This window comes from Crocodylus porosus, unplaced genomic scaffold (genome assembly GCF_001723895.1).
Source record: "Crocodylus porosus isolate Cpor-Errol unplaced genomic scaffold, CroPor_comp1, whole genome shotgun sequence".
Taxonomy (NCBI): Eukaryota; Metazoa; Chordata; order Crocodylia; family Crocodylidae; genus Crocodylus; species Crocodylus porosus.
Window position 1 is genome coordinate 1,532,498 of NW_017728909.1, and position 21,721 is coordinate 1,554,218.

The 21,721-nt window shown below is 42.3% G+C and overlaps 1 protein-coding gene across 1 annotated transcript in view; it reads right to left on the reverse strand.

Annotated features, from left to right (window-relative positions):
• ST8SIA3 (ST8 alpha-N-acetyl-neuraminide alpha-2,8-sialyltransferase 3) overlaps window positions 1-21,358 on the reverse strand; it is a 27,014-nt gene extending 5,656 nt beyond the window's left edge. The window contains exon 1 of the mRNA XM_019531675.1: window positions 21,315-21,358. Coding sequence (XP_019387220.1) covers window positions 21,315-21,358 — 44 coding nt within the window. The remainder of the gene's footprint in view (window positions 1-21,314) is intronic.
• Between the last annotated feature and the right edge of the window lie 363 nt (window positions 21,359-21,721).

A 21,721-nucleotide genomic window follows, 5' to 3' on the forward strand; every position in this document is an offset into this window, starting at 1 on the left:
GCACGAGATAATCCAAGGCAAAGGGAGCCGAGAGCCCGGACAGGGAGGAATTAACGCTAAAATGGAGGCTGCCGTGGGTGGAAATGGCAGCTGGCTGCGCTGCCAGGTTGCGCCCGTGCTCCAGCCCCGGCGGGCAGGGGGCGGCCGGGGAGGGACCCCGGGAAGGGGCTGAGATCGGAGGCGCGGGGCGAGATCAGCCTCCCCCGGGGGCTCTGTGCGCTTGCCAGGGGGAAGCCGCTGGGGGCCTGAGACCCGGCAAGCACCCGGCACCTGGAGGCAGCCCCAGCAGGGTCTCAGGAGCTGCCCCGGGGGCGGGCAGGGGCCGGGTGCACCGGGGTGTCGTGGCACGGGGGGCCACGGTGTGCACTGGGGTGGAGGGAGCTGGGAGAGGGGCGTGCATGAGCCAGTCTGAACAGAACTGGCCGTGACTGGGTCGGACCACGGGTCCACCCTGCCCGGTCCGTGGCAGACCCCGGAGCCTGGAAGGGAGGGTAAACTGGGTCTGGCCAGTTTTTCCCCACTGCTTGCAGCCTCCAGCGTTTCAAGTCCAGGCGGGGCTGAGGCAGGGGCTGTGCCCTTCACTCCCCTGCTCAGTAGCTAGTGAGGTCCCTTTTCTTCAAGAATTTGTCCCATCTCTTTTTTGACCCTGGCTGAGCTGCGCTCCCACAAGAGTTGTTGGCAAGGAGTCCACACGTCCATGAGGGGCTGTATGAAAAAACTTCCTCCTGTTAGTTTTCAACTTGCTGGTTTTGTTTTATGTTCCCCACTTCTTGTATCATGTGGGAGAGTAAATAATAAATCCCTATTGACTTTCTCTTCACCATTGTGGTTTTCTTTTCATTTTTGGCTAGGCCCAATGCACAGTGAAGCAGGCACAAGTGTTTCCTCTTACTTACAGTGGCTTCAAGACCAGTGTCTGTCACCCCAACCTGCTCTGTTGCTGTCTGGGCGGGCTCTAGCTGCCACCCACCCTCCTACATGAGCAGTGCTTACAGACGTGGGTAGACCCATTCATTTCAATGTAGCTACCAGAGAAAGGCCTTGCAGCTTTGGCCCTGGCACAACTACTTGTGACCATTTAAATACAGTTTTTAATGTACATCCTTTCTCACCTGCATTTGAGACTTTACCTGCTCTCTGGAATGAATAAGCTTGTGTATCTTCAAATATTTAGACGCGTCATTTAGAGATGCCAAAGGGGCTTTCAACAAGCCATTAGCATCTACTTCATGGTATATATTTGGGCAATTGCAAACACATGTTAACGCAATAGATCCTATGTTAAAAGGTAGCATCTGGCCATATTGCATTAAAAGTGGAATTTAATTCACAATATTTAAAAAAATTTCAAGTGGACTTAAACTGCTTCATAAACTTAGCGCATGTCATATGAAGCCACCTTTGAGTTTCTCAGGTGGAAGAAAATACTTTGCGAATATGAATTTTGATTTCTGTAACATATTTACAAGGTTTCTTCTTAATACGATTCTTCACTATAAAGCTTGCCCCTGATAGACAACTTTGCCTCTGAGCTCCAAGTTCACAGAAGTGTATTATAAATAATAAATACAGTCTTTGTAGCACCATCCTCGCTCTGGGCTACATCCTGCCAGCCTGCCATGCGTGGAGCTCTCTTTGAAGTCAATGGCAGCTCTGAACATGGGAGGCTTGAAGGACTGGGTCACAGCATGGACTTTCAGGCTTCAATAGTTGTTTTGCCTGAGTAAAGCAGTGGGCCCTGAGGGGTATAGGAATGCTTGTGGGATCTGCATGGCGTTAGTGCAAAAAGGAAAAGCTTAAAAAGGAGAGTTTGATAAGGTCTTATTTATATGAGACTGTCATTCCCTGGTCAGCTCTCTTATTTTCTCCCAAACCCATACATGGCAAACCAGATTTGCCATGATAGGTAATCCTTGTATACAGTTGGCTCATGCATTCAGATGCGGTAGCAGTGAGGGATGTATAAGAAACTTCATTCACAGAGACAGAGAGAAACCTTTGTGGAACTCCTGCACCGCACAAAGTCTATCTTATGGGCCGGGGGTTGGGTAGGACCCCACAAAAGTAATACCATCCAGACCATCTATTATGTATTTTGGCACCTCTCTAGTACAGCACTTGGGCTTCATATAGAAAACAGCAGGATCTTCCTTAGTTTCTTGTACAGAATTCCTGCTTACATTAATGATGACCCTATAATAAAGAATGAACACAGGCTGTGTTTCATAGCCTGTTAGATGTATGGAGCCTTCCCTCTCCACCACGAACCCTTGAGAACAGGTTTAACAGTGCACTTAAAATGTATGAGCCTTGAAATTCCAGTGAAAGCTATGAATGAATCAGAGGTTGCTTATCACAAGTCAGGTAGAAAACATGAAAAGACTGCACGTAGCATTTGTGGCTCAACCAAAGTGACTTTAATTGAGTCATACACATGTATGCCCTCCATTCCTTCTGTATGCACCTTCCATGCTTGCTCATGGAAAACGTAGCTTTTTACTTAGGTTTTATCATTATATCCTATGTTCATAAAAACATGACAGCTGCAAAGATAAAGCAAATGTCTTACATTTCCAATTATATACAAATAATATGTCAACAGGCAAGCGTACGTATTAATTTGAGCTCTTAAAAGCACAAGTGACATACCTTTCAAAATATTTTGGTGGCCTTTGGTAACCAGGCAAACATTTCACTTCCAAAATTCTTTTTTAACAATTGGTAAACCTAGGACTGGGTTAGAATTTATCCATGACTTTTGATATTATCAGAAGGCCATATTGTATTATCAGTTTAGCCATTGCACAATGACACCAAACCCAAACATCTGGAGTTTGCTGGATTGTTGAAACATGGCTGAACATTGTTTTCAAGGCCAGGGCTTATGAGGAAAATGCAGTCTTCACACACCAACATAATCTTTCTGTGTAATATTGGTCTTTGCTTCATGAACCACAGGCCTGATCTGAAGTCAGCGGGAACCGGGAAGGTAGAATGCTGTGCCAGGGTGTAAATTGTACAGGACATTTATATAGGCAGAATTATTTATATTGAAATTTGATCAGGATCCTTGAGCTGATAACTTATTTTGCAAAAAAACCACAATGTCTTTAACAATGTCTAGTAAGAAAAAGCTCATTTTTTTGTCTCATTCCAAGATAAAAACCATCTTTCAGTCCCACTTCTTTTGCCCTTGAACTTTGCATAAAGCTAAGGTAGGAATCTGGTATTGACTTGGAAGGAAAGGTGTCATTGACTCACCAACCCTAGTATTTGCAACAACTTTGATTATTAGTACTAGAAGTTTTCTGCTGAAATACTGACCTGGATCAATCCTGCTCAGCATGTGAGTCTTGAGGAAAAGGCAGTTCAGAGATGTTGTGGTTACAGATATTTATAAGGCCTGATGCACCAAAAATCACTTTCATTCCGATCCATTGATACACCCCCAGCCTTTACAAAGTCACAGACCAGATCCAGGGAATGCATTGTGCATTCGAACAAGTTGCAGTAGGAAACAAAGGCAGTTTTTGCTTCAGATTCTTCAGAGATAGCAATATGTCAGTAGCCCCTAGAGAGGCTGAAAGTAAATGAATCAGTGCTAGAAAGTGAAGGATATCATCCGCACTGAATGGTGAAAAGGAGTCCTGAACAGTATCTTCATTGATTTTTCTGTAATTGACACAGAATCTTGGTTTGCCTCAAGGCTTCTAAATGAAAGAAGTGGGGAGGCCCAGGTCCAAGGAGCTTCCTTTGCTAGAATCTGTGAAAATTTCTCCTCCATTAGTTGCCTCACTTTACGTGAAGCTTTGAACAAAAGACTGCGTTAATACATTCAGAATTTTCATTTCTTGCTGAGTATTTTACAAGATGTGTTTAAAAAATGGCATCCCAAATGACGTAACATGGCTGAATGAAATCCATCACCCTTTGCAGTGGGACTGAAACCTGTGGTATCCGGGACGGGTGTGAATCATTTGCTGCTGATGTCCGGATCTGATTTTATTTGGATATGATTGGTAAATGCATGATAGGAACATACTATAGGAATGTAATAGGAATCACTGTCTCGCCTCTATGGGATATTCTTCAAGGAGGGGTCTGCCCTGCCATCGATATGAAAACAGTTTCATTGCCTCTTTGCAAATGACTGGGTTTGCATTGTGTTCCTAGCTCTTTTTAGACAGATCTCTGAGCCAGCTTGGATACAGCATTTAGAATAAATAAATTCATAGGGAAATGAAGCTCTGAAAGAAGATCATACTGTTTCTTTTTGAAAGCAGTATGAAAAAGCAAGTATGTAGCAATGGTGACAGATTGCACTGCATTGTTTTAAGGTGGAGGCACTGTAGCCATCCCAAATTTTGGGTGCCCAAAGTCTGGAGTCATGCATGTGTGTCAGACTCTCAGTTTTTTATTTTAATAAAAGTAACTTTTAGCCTTCATGACTGTGAGCAGAGCTTGGCTATATAACTGGAGTGTAACTGGTGGCCAGAGTCTGGTGGGAGCTTGGTGCAATTGCTCCATATTGTAATTGGTCTAAGGCACTAAAGAGCCTTAATTGGCATGATCAACTGGGGAGAGGTGCCTCTTAGGTATTGATCAATGTTTGGGTGAAAAGCACACGCACAAGCTTGAACAAAGTGAAAGCTCTCACGTATATTCCCATAACTTGGAAGGAAGGAGTACTTCCATGATAGGATGCTGAAGACAGTAATGCAGGACAGCTTTTCTAAGGCAAAATATACTGATGATTTTTTTAAGTTAGTGAAAAGGTGAAGGAAAGAAGAGAAGAAAGAATTCCCTTCTGGAAGTAACACCAACTTCCAAATCCAGCCATTATAAATGACCCCCATGGAAATTCTGTATGTTTTGCTGTTTTAGAGCACTGCCTATAACCAAGGCAGGCCGGCTTTTACCAGAGGAGGCTCCTGTTCTGTTCCTCAGAAGGTTCAGCCATGGCTGAAGTTTGACATTTTTGAAATTATGGTGTGAAGTTGTAAAAGGAGGCAGCTGGGCAACTCATGCCAAATTGTGAAGCAGGCCTTTTGCACTGACAAATGACATATTCAGTAACTGTAACTTTAATTTACACAGATCTGTAGAAACATTCTTTGTTTTTAGTTCAGGAGTTGCTTAGAGTTTTGTAAATTATGGGACAGATTTACATTCACATTAGGATTGCAAAGGAGCTTTATAATGACTGTAGACATCATTCACTCTTACTTTAAAAACTTTTTATGCTGCTTAAATTGTATGAAGGAGTCTGAGTGTGACAAATTGCTCCAATGTGTTCTACGGTCTATGATGTGAAGATTAACTATTTGAAGAGTTCAGCTTTAGCAGATATAGTGCTAAAATACTCTAGCTAGATCATAAATAACTTTATCAGTTTCTATCTTTGCATATCAAAATAAGTGTATTGCTTTCATTTTTAGCCAATCTTATGGATTTAGATTCCTAGCGCAAACCACATATTTGCCTGCTTCAGGGCAGAAACATGCTCAGTAGCATTTTTAAAACTTGGCAGTATGCACTGCCCTGCTAGGTACATAATAAGATTACAGCAAGGCCATGGCTGCCTTGAATTCCATTCAAGAATATAAACCTCTCACAATGAAGCATTCGCCACGTGATGATATTACATATGATCCTAGATTCAAGATTTCTGTATTGTTCATGGTAATGGTCTGCAGAGAAAAATACAGCTGGCAGCAAGGAATATTTTAACACGCTGGGTGTCTAATAAGGGTCTAATTAGAGAGGGTCAGGTCTACACTGGAAAAAATGCCTCATGCAGAGTGCAGAAAATGTATAAACCAAAGGGTTTCAATTAACGTAGTATTAAATATTTTGCTTTCAGTGGCCATTTCACCATTATGTGTTCTAATATGACAGACAACATACGTTAACCCTTAAAATTCAGTTCAGACAAAACCAGTAGTCTTAGGAGGTAGGGTAGGCCTTCACTAGGAAAAAATCACTATGGTAACTAGCTCAAGGCAGTTTTTAATTTTCATGTTATCAAGTTGAGATAAAGACTATGAGGGGTTTACTTTGACCTGCTGACTCCTGTTAATACTACAGCTGCTTTCTCTTTACTATGAATTTCCTGTTCCATGTCTTGCAAACACAGGTTAAGAAAATACCCTTTTCCCTAGTGAAGATAAGGCCCTAGCATTTACCTCAGCCAGGTAAGATGTGTTAAAAATAAAACTTCCCCTGCTACAGCAGTACTTCTATATGTGTTGCCTATTTTTACGTGGTAAAATAGACCTTAATTCCTAGAAAAGCCAAGGTTAGTTCGGACAATGAAATTCATGTTTAAAAATATGCTACAGTACGTTCTTGGTTATCAAAACCTCAGTTTGCCCAACAGCAATTTTGTTTTTACAAACTGTTGGCAATGTGTAATGAACTGGGTGTATCTACATGTTCATTAATGTGCCGTAGTTAGTGAGTGTTAAGTTTAGTACTTGTATAACTTAGTGCCAAATCAATGCACAGTAACTGGCACCACTACACAGTAGCACTGCTGCATGGCCTGTTAGTGACGCTAACTGTGCAGTAGCCTAATACTATTGTGCGTAGAATATTAGCATGGTTTTTGCTGTGACATGCTACTGTGCGGTAGTATTAGGCTACTGCACAATTAGTGTCTTGTGTAGATGTGCCCACTGCTTACTTTCTAAGTTTTATTGAATATAGTACCGCATCTCTAATCTTAAGTTTGATCCAGCAATTTGTAACAGTTGACACCATTAACAAGCTGTGTTTAACTACTGTTAAGTGTGGTATCATTTTACATTATGCATCATGTATTAGCCAGCTGAAGTCCTTACAAGTTGCTGCTGTTTCTCTTATCCAAACACATTCCCTTATTCCAATAGCTTTTCAGCAGGTGCTTTCCAAAAGGGTTTGGAGAACTGAGGAGGTGCTGCAATTCAACATTTTTTAAAAGAGCAGGAACTGTGTTTTTATCATAACGATTATGTGATAATGCTGAATACATAGATAGTGCCTAATTCACAAAGCAATGTGATGCAAGGCTTTGTTATATAGCTTAGGACAATGGCATGAGGGCCTTACAGATTTGTTCAGACATCCTGATTTTGATTCTGTTATCTATGGGAAGCCAGTTAAATGGGTGAAACATGGAGATGATAGGTTTTTGAAGATCAAACTTGCCTTCCAACTACCATTCTCTTTATTTTGCCTTGTATTACATTGCCCCTGAAAGCATCTTAGTCTGTAAGGGCTGGATTCTCTTTCTAAGTTTGGCACATCAGATTTCATCCATTTTCCACTGTGCCCATGGAGGAGCTTGAATGGACCAGAAAAGGAGTGTCTGCATTCCCTGTTTGCTTTGGAATTATACTCCATGGATGTCTAATTTGCAGTGGAGAATCAGGACTCTGGGCTTAAGGGCTAGGCCAGTAAAGGAGCTGAAGACAGAAACAGTGGATCTATGATGGATTAACCACATGGTCTTTTTTGAAAGAAGAGAAAAGATGATATACCTGCCACTGAGGATGTGTATAGAAGTTGTTTCTTTTGGGGTTTTTTTTGCCATTTAAAGCAAGTATTAATTTGAAGCGCTGTATTTTACAGCACTTCAGCAACCTACAATACTTTAAATAATTTATGTATGCTAGTCAAATTTCTGACCAATGGAGAAGCCCCAGGAGGCTGCAGACTGCTCCCTGTTGCCTAGCCTAGAAAGTTCAGGGTGGTTTAGCGCCCTCCACCCCCCCACTTCAGCCAACACTGCACTTCTGTTATGTTTAAGATCACTGTAGTTTTATAGTGCTATAAAAGTGCTCAGAGCACTTCTGTACATATCCTAAGGCTCCATCCTAAGAAGTGACCAGACTCCCAAGTATCTGTCCAGTGCATGCTCAGGTTCTCAGGCCTGTGCTGAGGACAGGGGGTGCTCCTTTATGTACAGCTCAAAGTAAACTGATGCTTCTGCATAAAGAATAACAATTTCTTCATGCTGAGACCTGGAAGAGCTGGCAACCTGAGTGACTTTCAAGATTATTTCCTAGATCAGAGACAAATACTAAAGAAAATTTGATAAGTATATACCTTCCTTCTTAGTGGACTTTTCAAACCTATGGGGTTGTTACTGTTTAGCTCTGAGTTCTGAATTTTATTTTGCCAGTCCACAAAGTGCATGCTTTAAGAGCACTGGGAGGAATAGGCCTCCAACCCAGTTTCAAATAATGAAGAATTCCCAATCTCTCCAGCAAAAAAACAAAGTCCAGCCCTTACTGCTCGTTAATAAGGACAGAAACCCAAGCAGAAGCACACAAGGAAGGCCACCTGCAGCCTCCCTTAGCACTCAGATCTGCGATGACCTATGCAGTCACAGAGCTGCCAGTACAATTTATTTTAATGAAAAATGGAGCTTAACCTGGTTGCTTCACTAACAGCACAGTTCTGCATTGCTGAAGTCAGGAGGCGTTTTACCATTGATTTCAGTGGGAATGGGATTGGGCCCTAATGTAATTGGTATCCAGTACAAACTCTCCAAGCTGAAATAATGGATGCTGGGCGAATGACTAGTGGCAAGTCCCAGTGGAGGGAAATGCTTGTTAGGCTGGGACAGCTTGACTCTTGGGTGAGTACGGTCAAGAGGAATAATACATATATTTTCCTGGGACCTCACTTGCTCCCCAAGATAACAGTATAGGTCCAGGAGTAAGGACTCTCAGATGCTATAGTGATGAGTGTGGTATAAAAACCTGCCTCAAATAGAATAGAAATCTAGCAGTGGAAAAGGGGAAGCCCATGGAGAAAAACCTTCTCTGCCAGGGCCAGAGTTAGTTCCTACAGCAAGGCATCTTGGAATGGCAGAGAACTGCCATTAAGATTTTCTGACTACATCACGCAGGGCTGGAGACTTTCAACATACAGTGTCAAATAAGCAAGGCATTTGGTTTTTGCTTTGAACACTTCTTCTGAAAGAGATTCATCTTTTGACCTTGAGCAAATCACTTGGTCTTTTTGTATCTTCATTAGCACAATGTAAAGTTAATGCAAAATTGGGCAAATGCATGCCTACAGTGTCCTGTTGCGACATATTAGCTCTTTGCTCAGTGTGGTCTCAGACCACAAGTAGGAATCTGCCACTATCAAATTTTATATATAAATAGAATAATATTTACACTTACAATATAATAAATAACACAATAATATGGATACAACTGAATTATGTTAAAATGTTATTTAATATTAATAATGTTTAATCACATGAAAATAACACAATATAAACAGCTGTGTATAATGGCACAATATTTATATAGAGAATACTACTACTACCACCAATAATAATAACAATAATAATACTATTACTGCTATTATTATTGGTAGTGGTAGTGGAAGCAGTGATGGTGGACCTAGATAGTTAAGTTGTAGCCCTTGATTATATACTCTTCCTAATAGATCTATAGTCCACAGCCCCCTGCAGTCTTAACATAAACAATCCTGACGTTAGCCCAGCTGACAATAAGAAAACAGCATCCAAAAGATGTCTAAAGAGAATTTTCACATTCCCTTTTACTGATGCTTGAAAAAGTAGTTGAACAAAGGAGCTTCAAATCTAACTGAAATGGGGATCGGTTTCAAACCATGAGAGAAGAGAAGCAGGAATGTAGTAATGGAGAAGAAAATGCAAGTATGTTACATAAAAGAAATCTGGAGCATTGATTTGCTTTGAAGTTATACAGAAGAAACACCCATCGGGTTGAGTGTGCACTTAAGAAAGGTTCCCACTTTTTGACTTATTCATAAAAATGGGACACGGTCTTTTTAACTCTACAGGAAAGTTGTGCTTTGAAGATCTGCACCTGCCGAAATGAACCTTTTCAGTGCTACGTTTTCTGTTTTTCCCCCCTTTGAAGCTCATGCTAAGGGCCTCTGAACAGTAAGGGGGTCTTGGTCTGATTGACTACCCCTAAAATAGTTTAAAAATCTCTTTAAAAACACATGCTTGTTTGTCTGCTGGGCTGTGAAGCTCTATGAATTTATTAGCAGAAGCGTTTTCATTCTCTGTGTCATTTGGCTTTGACTGTTAGTTTGTAACTTCTCCACTTTCACTGAAAACACATCCCCTTGGGAAAAAGGTAAATACAGCCACCTGCTACTCTTAAAATTGTCTCCTCTGAGCGATGGACACAATCCTGAAGTCCTTCAGTCTTACCTAACCCCAACTGAGTCATCAGTGGGAAAGAGCTGAGTAAAACCTGACACAAGACTATAAAGATCTGGCTTGATGTAAATAAAAAATAAAGTCATACTATCCATTGAAAACAGTGGGAGTTTTGCTAATGACTTCAATAAAACTACAGCTTAACCCTGTTCTGCTCTACCATGTAAAATTTGGGGCTTTATACCAGTACTAATGGGATTGGATCCATATTGTCCTAAACCCTGGCTCTGTGAGGGTGGGAGACAGAGCTTAACCAGAAAAAGCACTAATTTCTTTGCTACACAAACATGAAAGCACTTTTCAAAGGAGGGTTGTAAATTGAACATGGACATCTCGAAACTTTGGGCAAAGCCAGAGAAAAGGGTTTTGGCACCGGAAATCTCCGTAAGGTCTCATGGAAGGTCATGAAGCAAAAATGAGGGTACTCTGGAGCCTCAGGCTGGCAGAAATCTCCCCTCTGATTTTCCACCAAGGCAGGGGGAGAAGAGTTGATTGATCCACATAGTTCTAGGACCATTTTTCTCCTTGCCTTTCTATCTGGTCACCTTCTGCCTGAGCCTTCTAGCAATGTACTTCCTCAGCCCTGAATGCAGACATGCACAGGATTTACTGTTAAATACATAGCTGCTATCTGTTATATCCCTAGCACCAGGGTTAGAACATCCCTACAAATACATTAATTAGGAATGACATTACAAAATGTGTTCCGGTGACAGAAGGGACACTTCCCTCTTTGTGACTTTATTATATATAATAATTCCCACAGCTCTTCTTATTTTTACTACTCTTACAGTCGGTAATGGCCTAACCATTTAGCTCCACAAAGCACCCTAATTAAGGCAATCCCACAAATTGTTAATGTTTGCCAGTCCGCCGATAAAACAAGCAGATGCAATCTAACGTCTTTGCAGGAAAGAACGTCAAAAGAACAATTCGGATGTGCCAGTAAAAAGAGAACACAGGGCATGCAATTATCTGTTTCACTCACATTTGATATAAATGCAAGACAAAGGTTAATTAAATAGGCCTTTACAAGCAACAGGAACATTTGGTAGGTGAGAGTTATACACAGAAGTAAAATCACTGCAATAGGAAAAGAGAAAAATGCTCCCACAGACAGGAACAAAAATGGTACTGACATTTAGATAAACATTAGCTCCAAGCTGGTCCTCTCCAGCCCATCATAAACCCTGGCTTCTGAGGTTTATTTAGGGAACCACTAAAGGATTGATTAGCTAGATGCTAGGCAGTGTGTATGGTTTTACCATACAGGCCATTGCCTGTGAAAGCAAGATGTTTTCTGGCTATTTACTGTCTTAGTGAGTGGATAGTGTGAAGGGCAGACATTTCCTAGTTTGCCTAAGGCAGCAAAAACCCCAGAGCTGTGGTGCTGTCAGCGAGAGTCCTCTTGGGATGGGGCTACTGTAGAGGAAGGCTTCCCTGACTCTTTTGTTCTGAGTAAATGAAAATCACAGCACTGGATGTTAGATGAATGTACGAGTTGTCCTCCTTGCCCAATATGGTTCTTACCTTGATCTACATACAGACATTGGTGCCTTAAAATTCCACCAGTCCTGCAGGGTAAATCCTACTGAATGATAGCAATAGACCTTTCTTCTTTGCAGATCAGCCGAGGATTTTCCAGCTCTGCAGCACTATATTCCAGGTGTGCGTGCCTAGTCCAGCTGTTACATTGGAAGCTATATTCAATGCACTATGGATAGTTTCCTGTGTAATTTATCTTTCATCCACTGGACCTGCAGGAGAATGGGAATTTCTAGGCCAGCCATGAGAGTAGACAGGGATGAAAGACAGACAGACTCAGACACATATGTGGACACAGAAACAAACCAAGCACAATTAGTAAAAATTCTTCCGATTTTAGAGTTCAGACAGTGCAAACTACTTCTATCTCGGGTCCAGACTCCTACTCTCACCAGTGTTCCTATCCCCTTCACCCACTCCTCACCATGCCTTTCCTGCTCTTCCTTGTACAATGTCACCAAGGTTTGGTAGACTAAAACAACCTTTTGTACTGTTTTAATCACTTCTGGTCCCTATCCTCATAGGGAAATGGGATCTGGGGGCTTGGACCTAATGTTGCAAACCTGGCCAATCCATCCAGGATCTTACTTGACTGGTAGGAAGTCATGGCAAAAGCCTATGGCACCCGGTTCTGAGACAGGCATTAATTTCCCTGCAATGTTTTGGAGTCCCTGGATGTGCGGTTTGGGTTCAGTCTGTTCATCCAGCCAGGCAGCTTAGATCCTCATCTGGATCTGGTCATGAACATCACTGGCTTGTAAGTGATTGGATCCACACTGGTGTCTAGGGCCCATCATTAATTAAAGGGAATGCTAATAAGGGGTTCTCTAATGCCTTTATAGCATTAAGATTGTCACAAGATTGTCACCCCACATGACAGCACAGGTGCGGTACCGAAAGCCCTCCTTACCTCACCAGTGCACCTCCATCCTTTTTTAGGCAGATTGCCTTAAAGCAGAGGCAGGCAGTTGTTTTGGGCAGAGGGCTGCTTACTGAGTTTTGACAAGCCATCGAGGGCTGCATGACAGGCAGCCCAGGGCAGATTAATATTAATTTTTTAAATTTTTTAGGGGCCCTGTGGGCTGCATAGAATGGCTTGGTGGGCTGCATCCAGCCCCCGGACCACATTTTGCCCACCCCTGCCTTAAAGGGTGAGAGAGAAACCCAGCCTTAATGACCTTTCCAGCCTGTATCCTTTGCTGAGGCTCTTACCAGTATCTTCTGACAGGGACACTTGGCTGCAGAACACCAAACTGATGCTTCTCTCTTTACATACAATTTCTTTTCCTTTTTATTGTTATTTTTGTAAATCCTTCCCACTCATCTCCCTCTGAGCCCACCCTCTCTGCTTACTGTGTATGGACTGGGTGGCAAAGTGCAGAAGGGTGATCTAAGCAATGAAAAACAGGAGGTTCATCCAGTGCTGTATAATCCATGCCAAAATGAATGCAGAGCTAAGTCCATCAAGGTTCCAGGTCTTGATCATGTATTTGGGGTATTTTAGCACCCGAACCAGCCTCAGAGTATTCATTGACCTTCAAGATAGAGTGACAAGAGAGCAGTTAATGTGTAACTTACTGTTTCTCCTTCTGTGCATCTACAGTGGCTTATACAATGGGGGTCTCAAATGTATTCGGGGCTTGTAGCCAATATCATATACTACAACTACTACTACTGAATGTAAATCTCAGGCCATGCAAATTTTTATGCTGTAATTTTGTCATGGGGCTGGCTACATTGCAGATTTCTTTCCATCACACAAGCCCTGAAGCCGCACTGAAATGAAAAGGGAATGAGGCTAAGACCAATGGGAGAAAAATTTGGTTCAGTTAGGCTCCAGGAGGTTTCTCTCATGGGGTCACATTTGACTTCACCAGAAAAGGGCTTGTTTGCCCTCCCATAGAAGAAGCAGCACTCTACCATCTTGGATCGCTTGAAAACTCAGAGGATCTCAGGTGATCTGTTAGAGGCACAGGGTCATCCGCTCATGGATCTAAGGAAAGGGTCAAACGCTCTGATTTTGTTCAGTCTTTACCCAGTGCCTTCCATGCATGTTCTGCCTCAGTAATGAATGGCAGGGAAGACTTCAGGGTTAAGCCAATAATTTCCTTTTAACTATTTCCCACCAAAAGGCTTAGAGCATTGCATGAAACATGTACAGTGATAACAAAGATGAGATTGTGGTACTGTTCCCTAACATAAAACATAATGATCAATTTGAAGTAAAATCACAAGCCCTGCCCCAAGCAGGGTTTTGACCTGAAAAGGGAGAAGAGACAGAGATCTCATGAAGTCCACTAGAGGCTTACTGTGGCTCTTGCTTTTACATGGGAGAAAGTTGGATTCTTCTGATGGTTAGTGGAGTGAATAGAAATACACTTCACAAAAACATGGAATCAATGCTAAAGCCTCCCCAAAGCAACGCTGTTAAAAGAAAAGGGAAGGAAGTAAGGTGTAAGAGAGATGACAGTGACTAAAACAGGAGGAGACTTCTGAAAAGGAGGGAAAAGAACCATTGTCAATGGGCTGGTGTGTTGCTCTCCCCTCTGGGCCTACTTGCAGGGAGGGTCCAATAAAAGCAAGACCAACAATTACTCCCAAGTTTTCCTAGGAACACAAGTCATCCCAGTGGCAGCAGGTAGAGAGAAAGCTGGAGCCTGGCCCCGGTATTGTGAGCACAGCAGGCCAGGTGTGGAGGTGAGCGTACCCTGCCCCATGGAATGGAGCAGCCAGCAGATTTCCTTCACATTACAGAGCTCCCGTATGGAGCAGAACAGCTCCAATTATGTCCCCAGTAGCCATGATTGCGCCCAGTTCTTACAACATTTGTTCAAGAAGCTTCCACTCACCTGGGTTGCTACAGCAGAGAATCTTCTCTAGCCCTTCAGGTGAACGCCATTTGGTTGGCACAGTCATCCAAGCACAGCGATGCAGCTCTTGGAAAAACGTGTGTTTCCCATTGTCTTAAGTCTTCCTGACCTCCCCAGGGAGAGACCTTTCTACTCTGGGAAATATTAATGAAAGGGCTAAAGATGGAAAGAGTAGAGAAGTGATTAGTAGTGTGTATGCAGCAAAGCTTCCTACAGATGACTTTTATTTAAGCCTAATCCTTTGCATTCCCAAACCCAAATCTCTTCATTTTTTATGAGGTGATTATCATAGACTCCAGGATGATTGTGCAAAAATTAATCTCAGGGGATGAGATCAGTTTAGGAGCAGAGCTGCTGTGTGCCATTAGCCAGAGAGTCAGAGGCTAGTAAACAAGCTCTTCCAAAGCAATGGAATTAAGCTTGTGTCCAGTGATCCTTTCTCCTTTGTGCTACTGATGCAGTTTATCTGATTGCTTCCACCGAGTGTGACAAAGAGGCTGCTTCATGTGGACAGAGGACAAGGAAAGAAAGTGTCAAAAGGCTGGATTTTTCCAAATGTCATTTCCAAGCAAGAAATACAGGGGCTTCAAGAAAATGAACTTGCAAAACAGTCAGCAATGTGCAGTGAGGGGCAATTGCATCTGAACCTCCCAACAACAAGGCAAAGGAACATTGCATTTCCATATTGTATTGACGACTGAAGGGTACAGAATTAAATGGTTCTCACCCCGCTGTCACTGTCAGGATCCCTTTAAGAGGGAAGTTAGGCCTGCACATGGTGGCAATCCAAAGTAAGGCCTGAGCAGTCTTGGCCAGGTTGACCTGCTATTATGGAGAATGTGATATAGATGTATGGAGTCGGACAGGACTATGCCAACTCCAATGCATTTCAGCATTGCCTTCTCTCAACCATCCTTTTCTTCTGCTTTTGGAAAGTTTTTATAGATGATTCTGAACTTAGTTAAAAGGTAACAGAAAAGAGTGAAAGCCTGTGTGTATTCATGTACACTGAGCCAATATAGATGTCTCTGTTCCAGTTCGCCAGCATGCAGACAAAACTATTCTTTTATCCATAAGTCCTTGCTTCAAAAAGGCACTTAAGCATATGAAGAGTCCTATCAGCAAGTATTATTATTTTGGGGTTGTTTTGGAATGATTTATGAATATTGTGACCTATTTACTGGAATGCTTATTGTAGGAATACTCTAATTCAGTTTACTAGGGGGCTAGCAGGGAAAGCAAGTTAGAAAGGGAACAATGGTGCAAGAAATGCCTGTTCCACACATAGAGGTGCAGGTTCTTAAGAGGTAATGCCAGGGCAGAAACAGGGCATATTAGAGCTCTAATGAACTAAAAGTGGCTATTCAGTTCAGTTCTGTTATGGTGCCAGACTAAAACACAGGAATCCACTGAGGGTACCTGAAGAATTTAAATCTGCCTAGGTTTCTGTCACAGGATGACGAACCTTTCTGTGGGCTGCTTTCAGTTTTAAAATCCCTTTTTCTCCAAATATTTTTTCCTAATTTTGACACAAGCAGTGCTTTGATTTTATGGAGGCCGTTTGGTCAGTGTAGACAGCTGGCCACAGGTGTCAGAATAAAGTCCAGCGTGGCAGGTAAGCACAGTTGATAGACAGAGCCCTAAGACTGGGAAATGTGGCATTTCAGTCTAGGAGAGGTAAAAGCCTCACCCCTGAGTAGGTACGTTCCAAGAGACCAGAAAAGAGAAGCAACTATTCCTGAAATCGTAGCAAGAAAGTATATGTTTGTCTACCCTGCTAGATTTAAGCCTATACATTTGATCTGTTCCTTGATTTGTATGATTGAGTGTGTGCGGGAATTAGTTCATGCAAAGGGTGATGTCAAGGGAGAAGGATGAACTCGACTAAACATGTTTTTTTTCCCCTGTAACCAAAAATGAAACAGGTACAATCCTAGCACTTTGAAATTGAACAGCAAAATTTCTGTTGACTTTCATAGAGCTAGGATCACAAGCACTGTCAGGTAATTATGTCCCAAACATTAAACTGAAGAAGGCAAGTCATATTCTAACAGTACATCTAAAAGCCACTAAATACGAGAGTCTCCTGCTAATTTGGTATGCAACATTAATTTCCGTGTTTAAGACAGTATCTTTGTAAATTTTATTTATCAGTCAGCACAACAGCAGAATCTTTTATTTGCACACAGATGGATACAATTTCTCTCTCATTAATACCTGTGCAACCCCATTGATTTCACTAGGGTCACCTGGGCGAAAGAGGAGCAGATCTTGGCCCAGTTAATTAAGATGATTGTTGCCAAAGGCAAAACAATGGGAAATAATTAACTGTGTACAACAACATTTGATGCTGAAAAGGAGAAATACATAATTTAGGAATTGGAAGGCTTTTATGCAATATTTATTGCAAGCAGTATTTCTGAACAGCATGACCCAGCCAAAGTCTTATTGCTCATTAAGGAAACATGGAGGAAGGCTTGTGAGACTGAAATCATGTTGCTCTTGCTCTTGTCTTTAAACTATCAGCATGAAGACTCTAAGAGGAGTGACTTTATGGTAACCAGGTGTAGTAGGCTAGTTGTAACCTGTTGTGGCTTTTGCCCACTGCCCTGAGCACTGGGTGTATGTCTTGTGATCCAGATAAAAAAAGGTGACTTTAGTCACTATGATGCTAGGCATTGTCTTGCCTAATATTTAGGTGCCTGTGCCCATACCTCCAGACCTTGAATAAAATTTGGGGCATTTATGCTTTATCCATGAGTGAGGCATTTCTTGTACTGTGGTTATTCTGAAAATCCCCCATCTAGTTTTAATCACCTTAAGCCATGACCTCAGTAGAAGGGGACTTACCTATTTATTTGCTCAATGGCGTAGGGCTTAGGGTGCTAGATCAGGCAATGGGAAATCAGGGTTTTGGTCCTGGTCAGCCTGAGGGGGTTGAACCCAGATTTCTCATTTCCCTAGTTATATGTAGGCAGAGCTGAGTGCATTTTACCTCCCTCCTGTTGCCGCTGGGCCACTGGACAGCCAATATCCATAGAAGGAGAAAAAACAACATGTGCTCCTCTGGATGGAGCAGCCTTAATTCTGGCCCCTGCACCAATGATGTTTATACATTTCATCACAAGTTAATGCATAAGCAATCTTAGGGGCCAAAATCCAGGCTTCCTTCATGCCAACAAGCATCCTGCTTGTGGGTAACATTGTCCAGTAAGGGCCAGGCAGTGGAACTGTTCCAGGTGCTATACAACCTAGCAAACCTGGACTGTCTTTGCTTGGAAGAAGAACAGGTTATTACTCTGCATAAAGAATTAACTACTCAGTCCATGGTAGTGGATCTGTGCTGGCAGGGGTCAAATGCACTGCTGTCTCTGGTTGCAGCTCAGTCTGTTTCATTTACTGAGGCTCTAATTGTCCTGGCGGAGCTGTGACCTGCCAACAAGACCACTGCTCTTCATGGCAAGGACAACTGGATCAGTTCTGCTGGGGCAGATTGTAAGTACCTTTTCGCCAGCTAAAATGGTTTTTACCTCTCCATCAAATAACTAACAATGGCCAGACATTAAACTTTCAACAGCAATAATAAACATAGCTTTATTTAAGCAGGCATGAGAAATACTAGCCTAGGATGTAATTTCTGGAGCAAGCTAAAAAAAAAAAATAGTGAATGCAAGCAAACAGAAGATGCCTCTTCGCTGGCATGATGGATACCGTATTTAAAAGCTCCGTCTACATTTCTTTTACTACACAAGCATAGGAACAAAATGTAATGAGAAAAGCCTTAGGGAAAGGCATTGTCAATCACATCAGAGATGAGGAAGGGAGAGTTTAGCATCTAGATAATTTTAGTAAGAGGACATCATCTTGTTTATACAGTGGGTATTTACAAGAGGATAAACATCTTGATATATATGAGAGACGGAGTGAAAATCAGCATCAAATGAAAGCATGAGCCAGTGCATGGAGACACTGAACCACAGCTATAGCAAAGACTATGGTTGCTTAGCAACAAGTCAGCTGGAGAATTCATTCTCTTCTTCTTCTTTCTTTTGTTTTTAGATAGCAGGAGCCCTTGATCAATTTTTGGCTCTACAGACAAATGTTTGTGTATTCTGAGGAAAGGGTAACCTGATAATTAGTGGGCAGCATGGCTACTGGATGGAGTATCTGAGCACCCTTCATATTACAGATTGTATCCTTACAACAGTCCTGCTAAAGCAGGGAGGTATTAGTACCCTCCTTAGACAGATGGGAAACTGAGGCACAGAGACATTAACATGATTTGCCCAAAGCCACACAGCAAGTCTGCAGCAGAGCTAGGAATTGAAACTAGATCTCCTAGTGCCTGAATCACAGCACTATGACTTCAGTTCATTCAGATTTAAAATGACATACATTTTTATAGCTTGGTCATAGCTCAGGATGCAGATCTCAAGTCACTGGTTTGACTTCAGGTTCATATAGACTGCCTGTAGATCAGAGAAAACCATGCCTGGCTGCATCTATATGACAGATTTGGTAGCCAAAATGGCGGCAGTTTGACAAATTCCAACTTTGAGTACAAGCCCATGATGGCAAAGTCTGAGTGTATGGGACTCCGCCTATACCACCATTTTGATATACATTCACAGATATTGTTTCTGAGGTTTACGTAGAGAGAAAACCTTCAAAACCAGGGAGGTACGCAATTTGCTTCTATCGCAAATAAGAATGTGGGCGATGTGGTTGTTCTCTTCTAAACCGTTGCTTAGCTTATACAATCGTAGAGGTCCAGATTTAGGCCAGTTGTAAAAGAAATGCAACTTTACTGACTTCACTGCTTAGACGCACAACTAATTCCACATAGGTTAAAGCAGCCACCAGATATTAATAGTCTCTGCTCACTAACAACTGGGGAGGTGGACTGGGATTAGTGAATTCAAGTGGAATGATGCCATAGGCTAGCACATATTGGTACACCAGTCTAGGACTGTCTGACTCTCAATGTTGTCTAATTTAAATTGATCAACTTATTTGGGCTGGCCATGATGTCTGGCTTAGGATGTCCAACTCCAGACTCCCAAAGCATGTTTTATTTTCCTAGCTCAGTCAAGGAGTATGCTCAAGAGGAGGGCAGAGAAAGTGCTTTAAGGCTGTCCTCATGGCCAATTTGAAAAAATAAAATATCAACATTAAGTCATGGGATACTATTGCCCAGGATCACCCCAAATGGAGGAAGAGTTGGCTACAAGGATTTTAGTACTTTGAAACCTCATAATGACAGCAGGAGATAGAAAAGTGGGAGCAGTGGAAACAGTGTGTCGTGGAGTGAACCAAGAATCCAGAGCTGCCCACCCTGCACAGAAACGCATGTCTGAATTGCAACAGAAACTGTTGATCCTGGATCAGCCTTGTCAGGCATTTTTGGAGCCACAGATAAGGCCACCAAGGAAGACAATCATCCTTGACTGCGAAGGATTACCAATGTTGATGATTTAAGTTGATCGCTGACTGTTGAACATATACACTACGTATCTGTAACTGTAACTTGTTTTAGCAGGTGAAAGGTTTTGGATAAGATCATTTTCAAAAGTGAAAAATTCCCCTAACTGAAAACAGAAAAAGTGGACACATCCATCATCCTATTCATAGAAAAGAACATATGAACATGAGTCTGACCTCTGGAGGATTGGAGCACATTGCTTTTGAATTCCTTTGACCACAAAGCTATGCAGGCATTGCTTATAACCTCTGGGAATTCATGGATGTTACACTGGACACAAGGGGCTCTTCATATTGTTCTCTGACTGTAGCAAGACATGCTGTGAATTATGGCTCGGCTGAAGTACTGGAGGTATGCTAAGCATGAATTTGACATCAGACACAGCTATTAAAAAGTTTGTTGTAACCAAGCTGTTTATTTTTTTCTGTGCAAAAACAGTCCCATTCAATGTGCCTTTTCTTGGTGCATTGAATTGCTTTGGAGAGAGACAGCAGGAGTGTTATCAGTGGGAGTGGCTGGGGTACTGAGGGGACCCAAATCTAATGCTCGAATGTAGTCTTTAGCCAAAAGGTTTTTGTAACATACAGATAACCATCAGAAATTATGGAAATTTGGGAATTCATTTAAAGATCCTAGGCATTGTCTGAGCAAGTCCCATTTCCCTGGGATGCACTGTTCTTAGATAAGCATCTGACACTGCGTTTGCTCACAGATGACATGTCCTCAAATAAGGTACACACGTTATTTTTTAGGCTGAAATCAGTTGGAGGTACCAAACACTGTGTTAAAATTAATGTTGTTGGGGTGCGTCTTGTCTACTCACATCCGCATAATTCCAATATGCTACATTTCTCAGAGGAGGAATTGAACCTCAGGTGCGTATGGTCCTGTCTCTTTGCCTGGGCCTCTTGCAGGAGATCCCACTGCATGTAGACAGGACACATGGTACAAGCAGTTAGAATTGGTAAAGAGCTTGATACGCTATGAAACAGAACGCATCACAAAGCAAACGAGCAGGCTGTCCTTACAATTGCAGGGGAAATTTTCTCCCACTTACAACTGTATATTAACATCTACACCTGCAGAAGCTGAATGCAAAACATTACTGGTCAGACCCATAGCATTTTACACCAATTTTGCATTCACTTTTCCCACGAATTAATGACAGCTCAAGGTACTGGATACACAGAAAGCAATATTTTACCTGGACTCTCCTGGTTTTCTGGAACTTCGAATGCCTTTGTCCATGAATTAAGCTCCAATCCTACCCCTCACCCTACTCCACGTGTGAGAAAGACACCCACTTGCTGACTGAGTTGCTGCTGTTAGCACTCTGCAACAGAACTGATTTCAGAGAAAAATGTTTATGAGCCTAGGACTCCTGCTGAGAAACAGGCCTGGCCCACTTGTTTCCATTCTGTGTGCACAAAAGCCTGGCAATAAAGAGATGTACAGATCTGTACTGAGCACAAGCCCAAGCACTGCTTCTAGGGTCTCCTGAAAGACAGAACCTGAGAGCACCACTGCATGGTCAGGGCTGCTCTAAACCAGCTCTGCTGCCAAACCGCTCGACTTTGGTACACAGCATGGGAACGAATGGGTAGAGCTTTT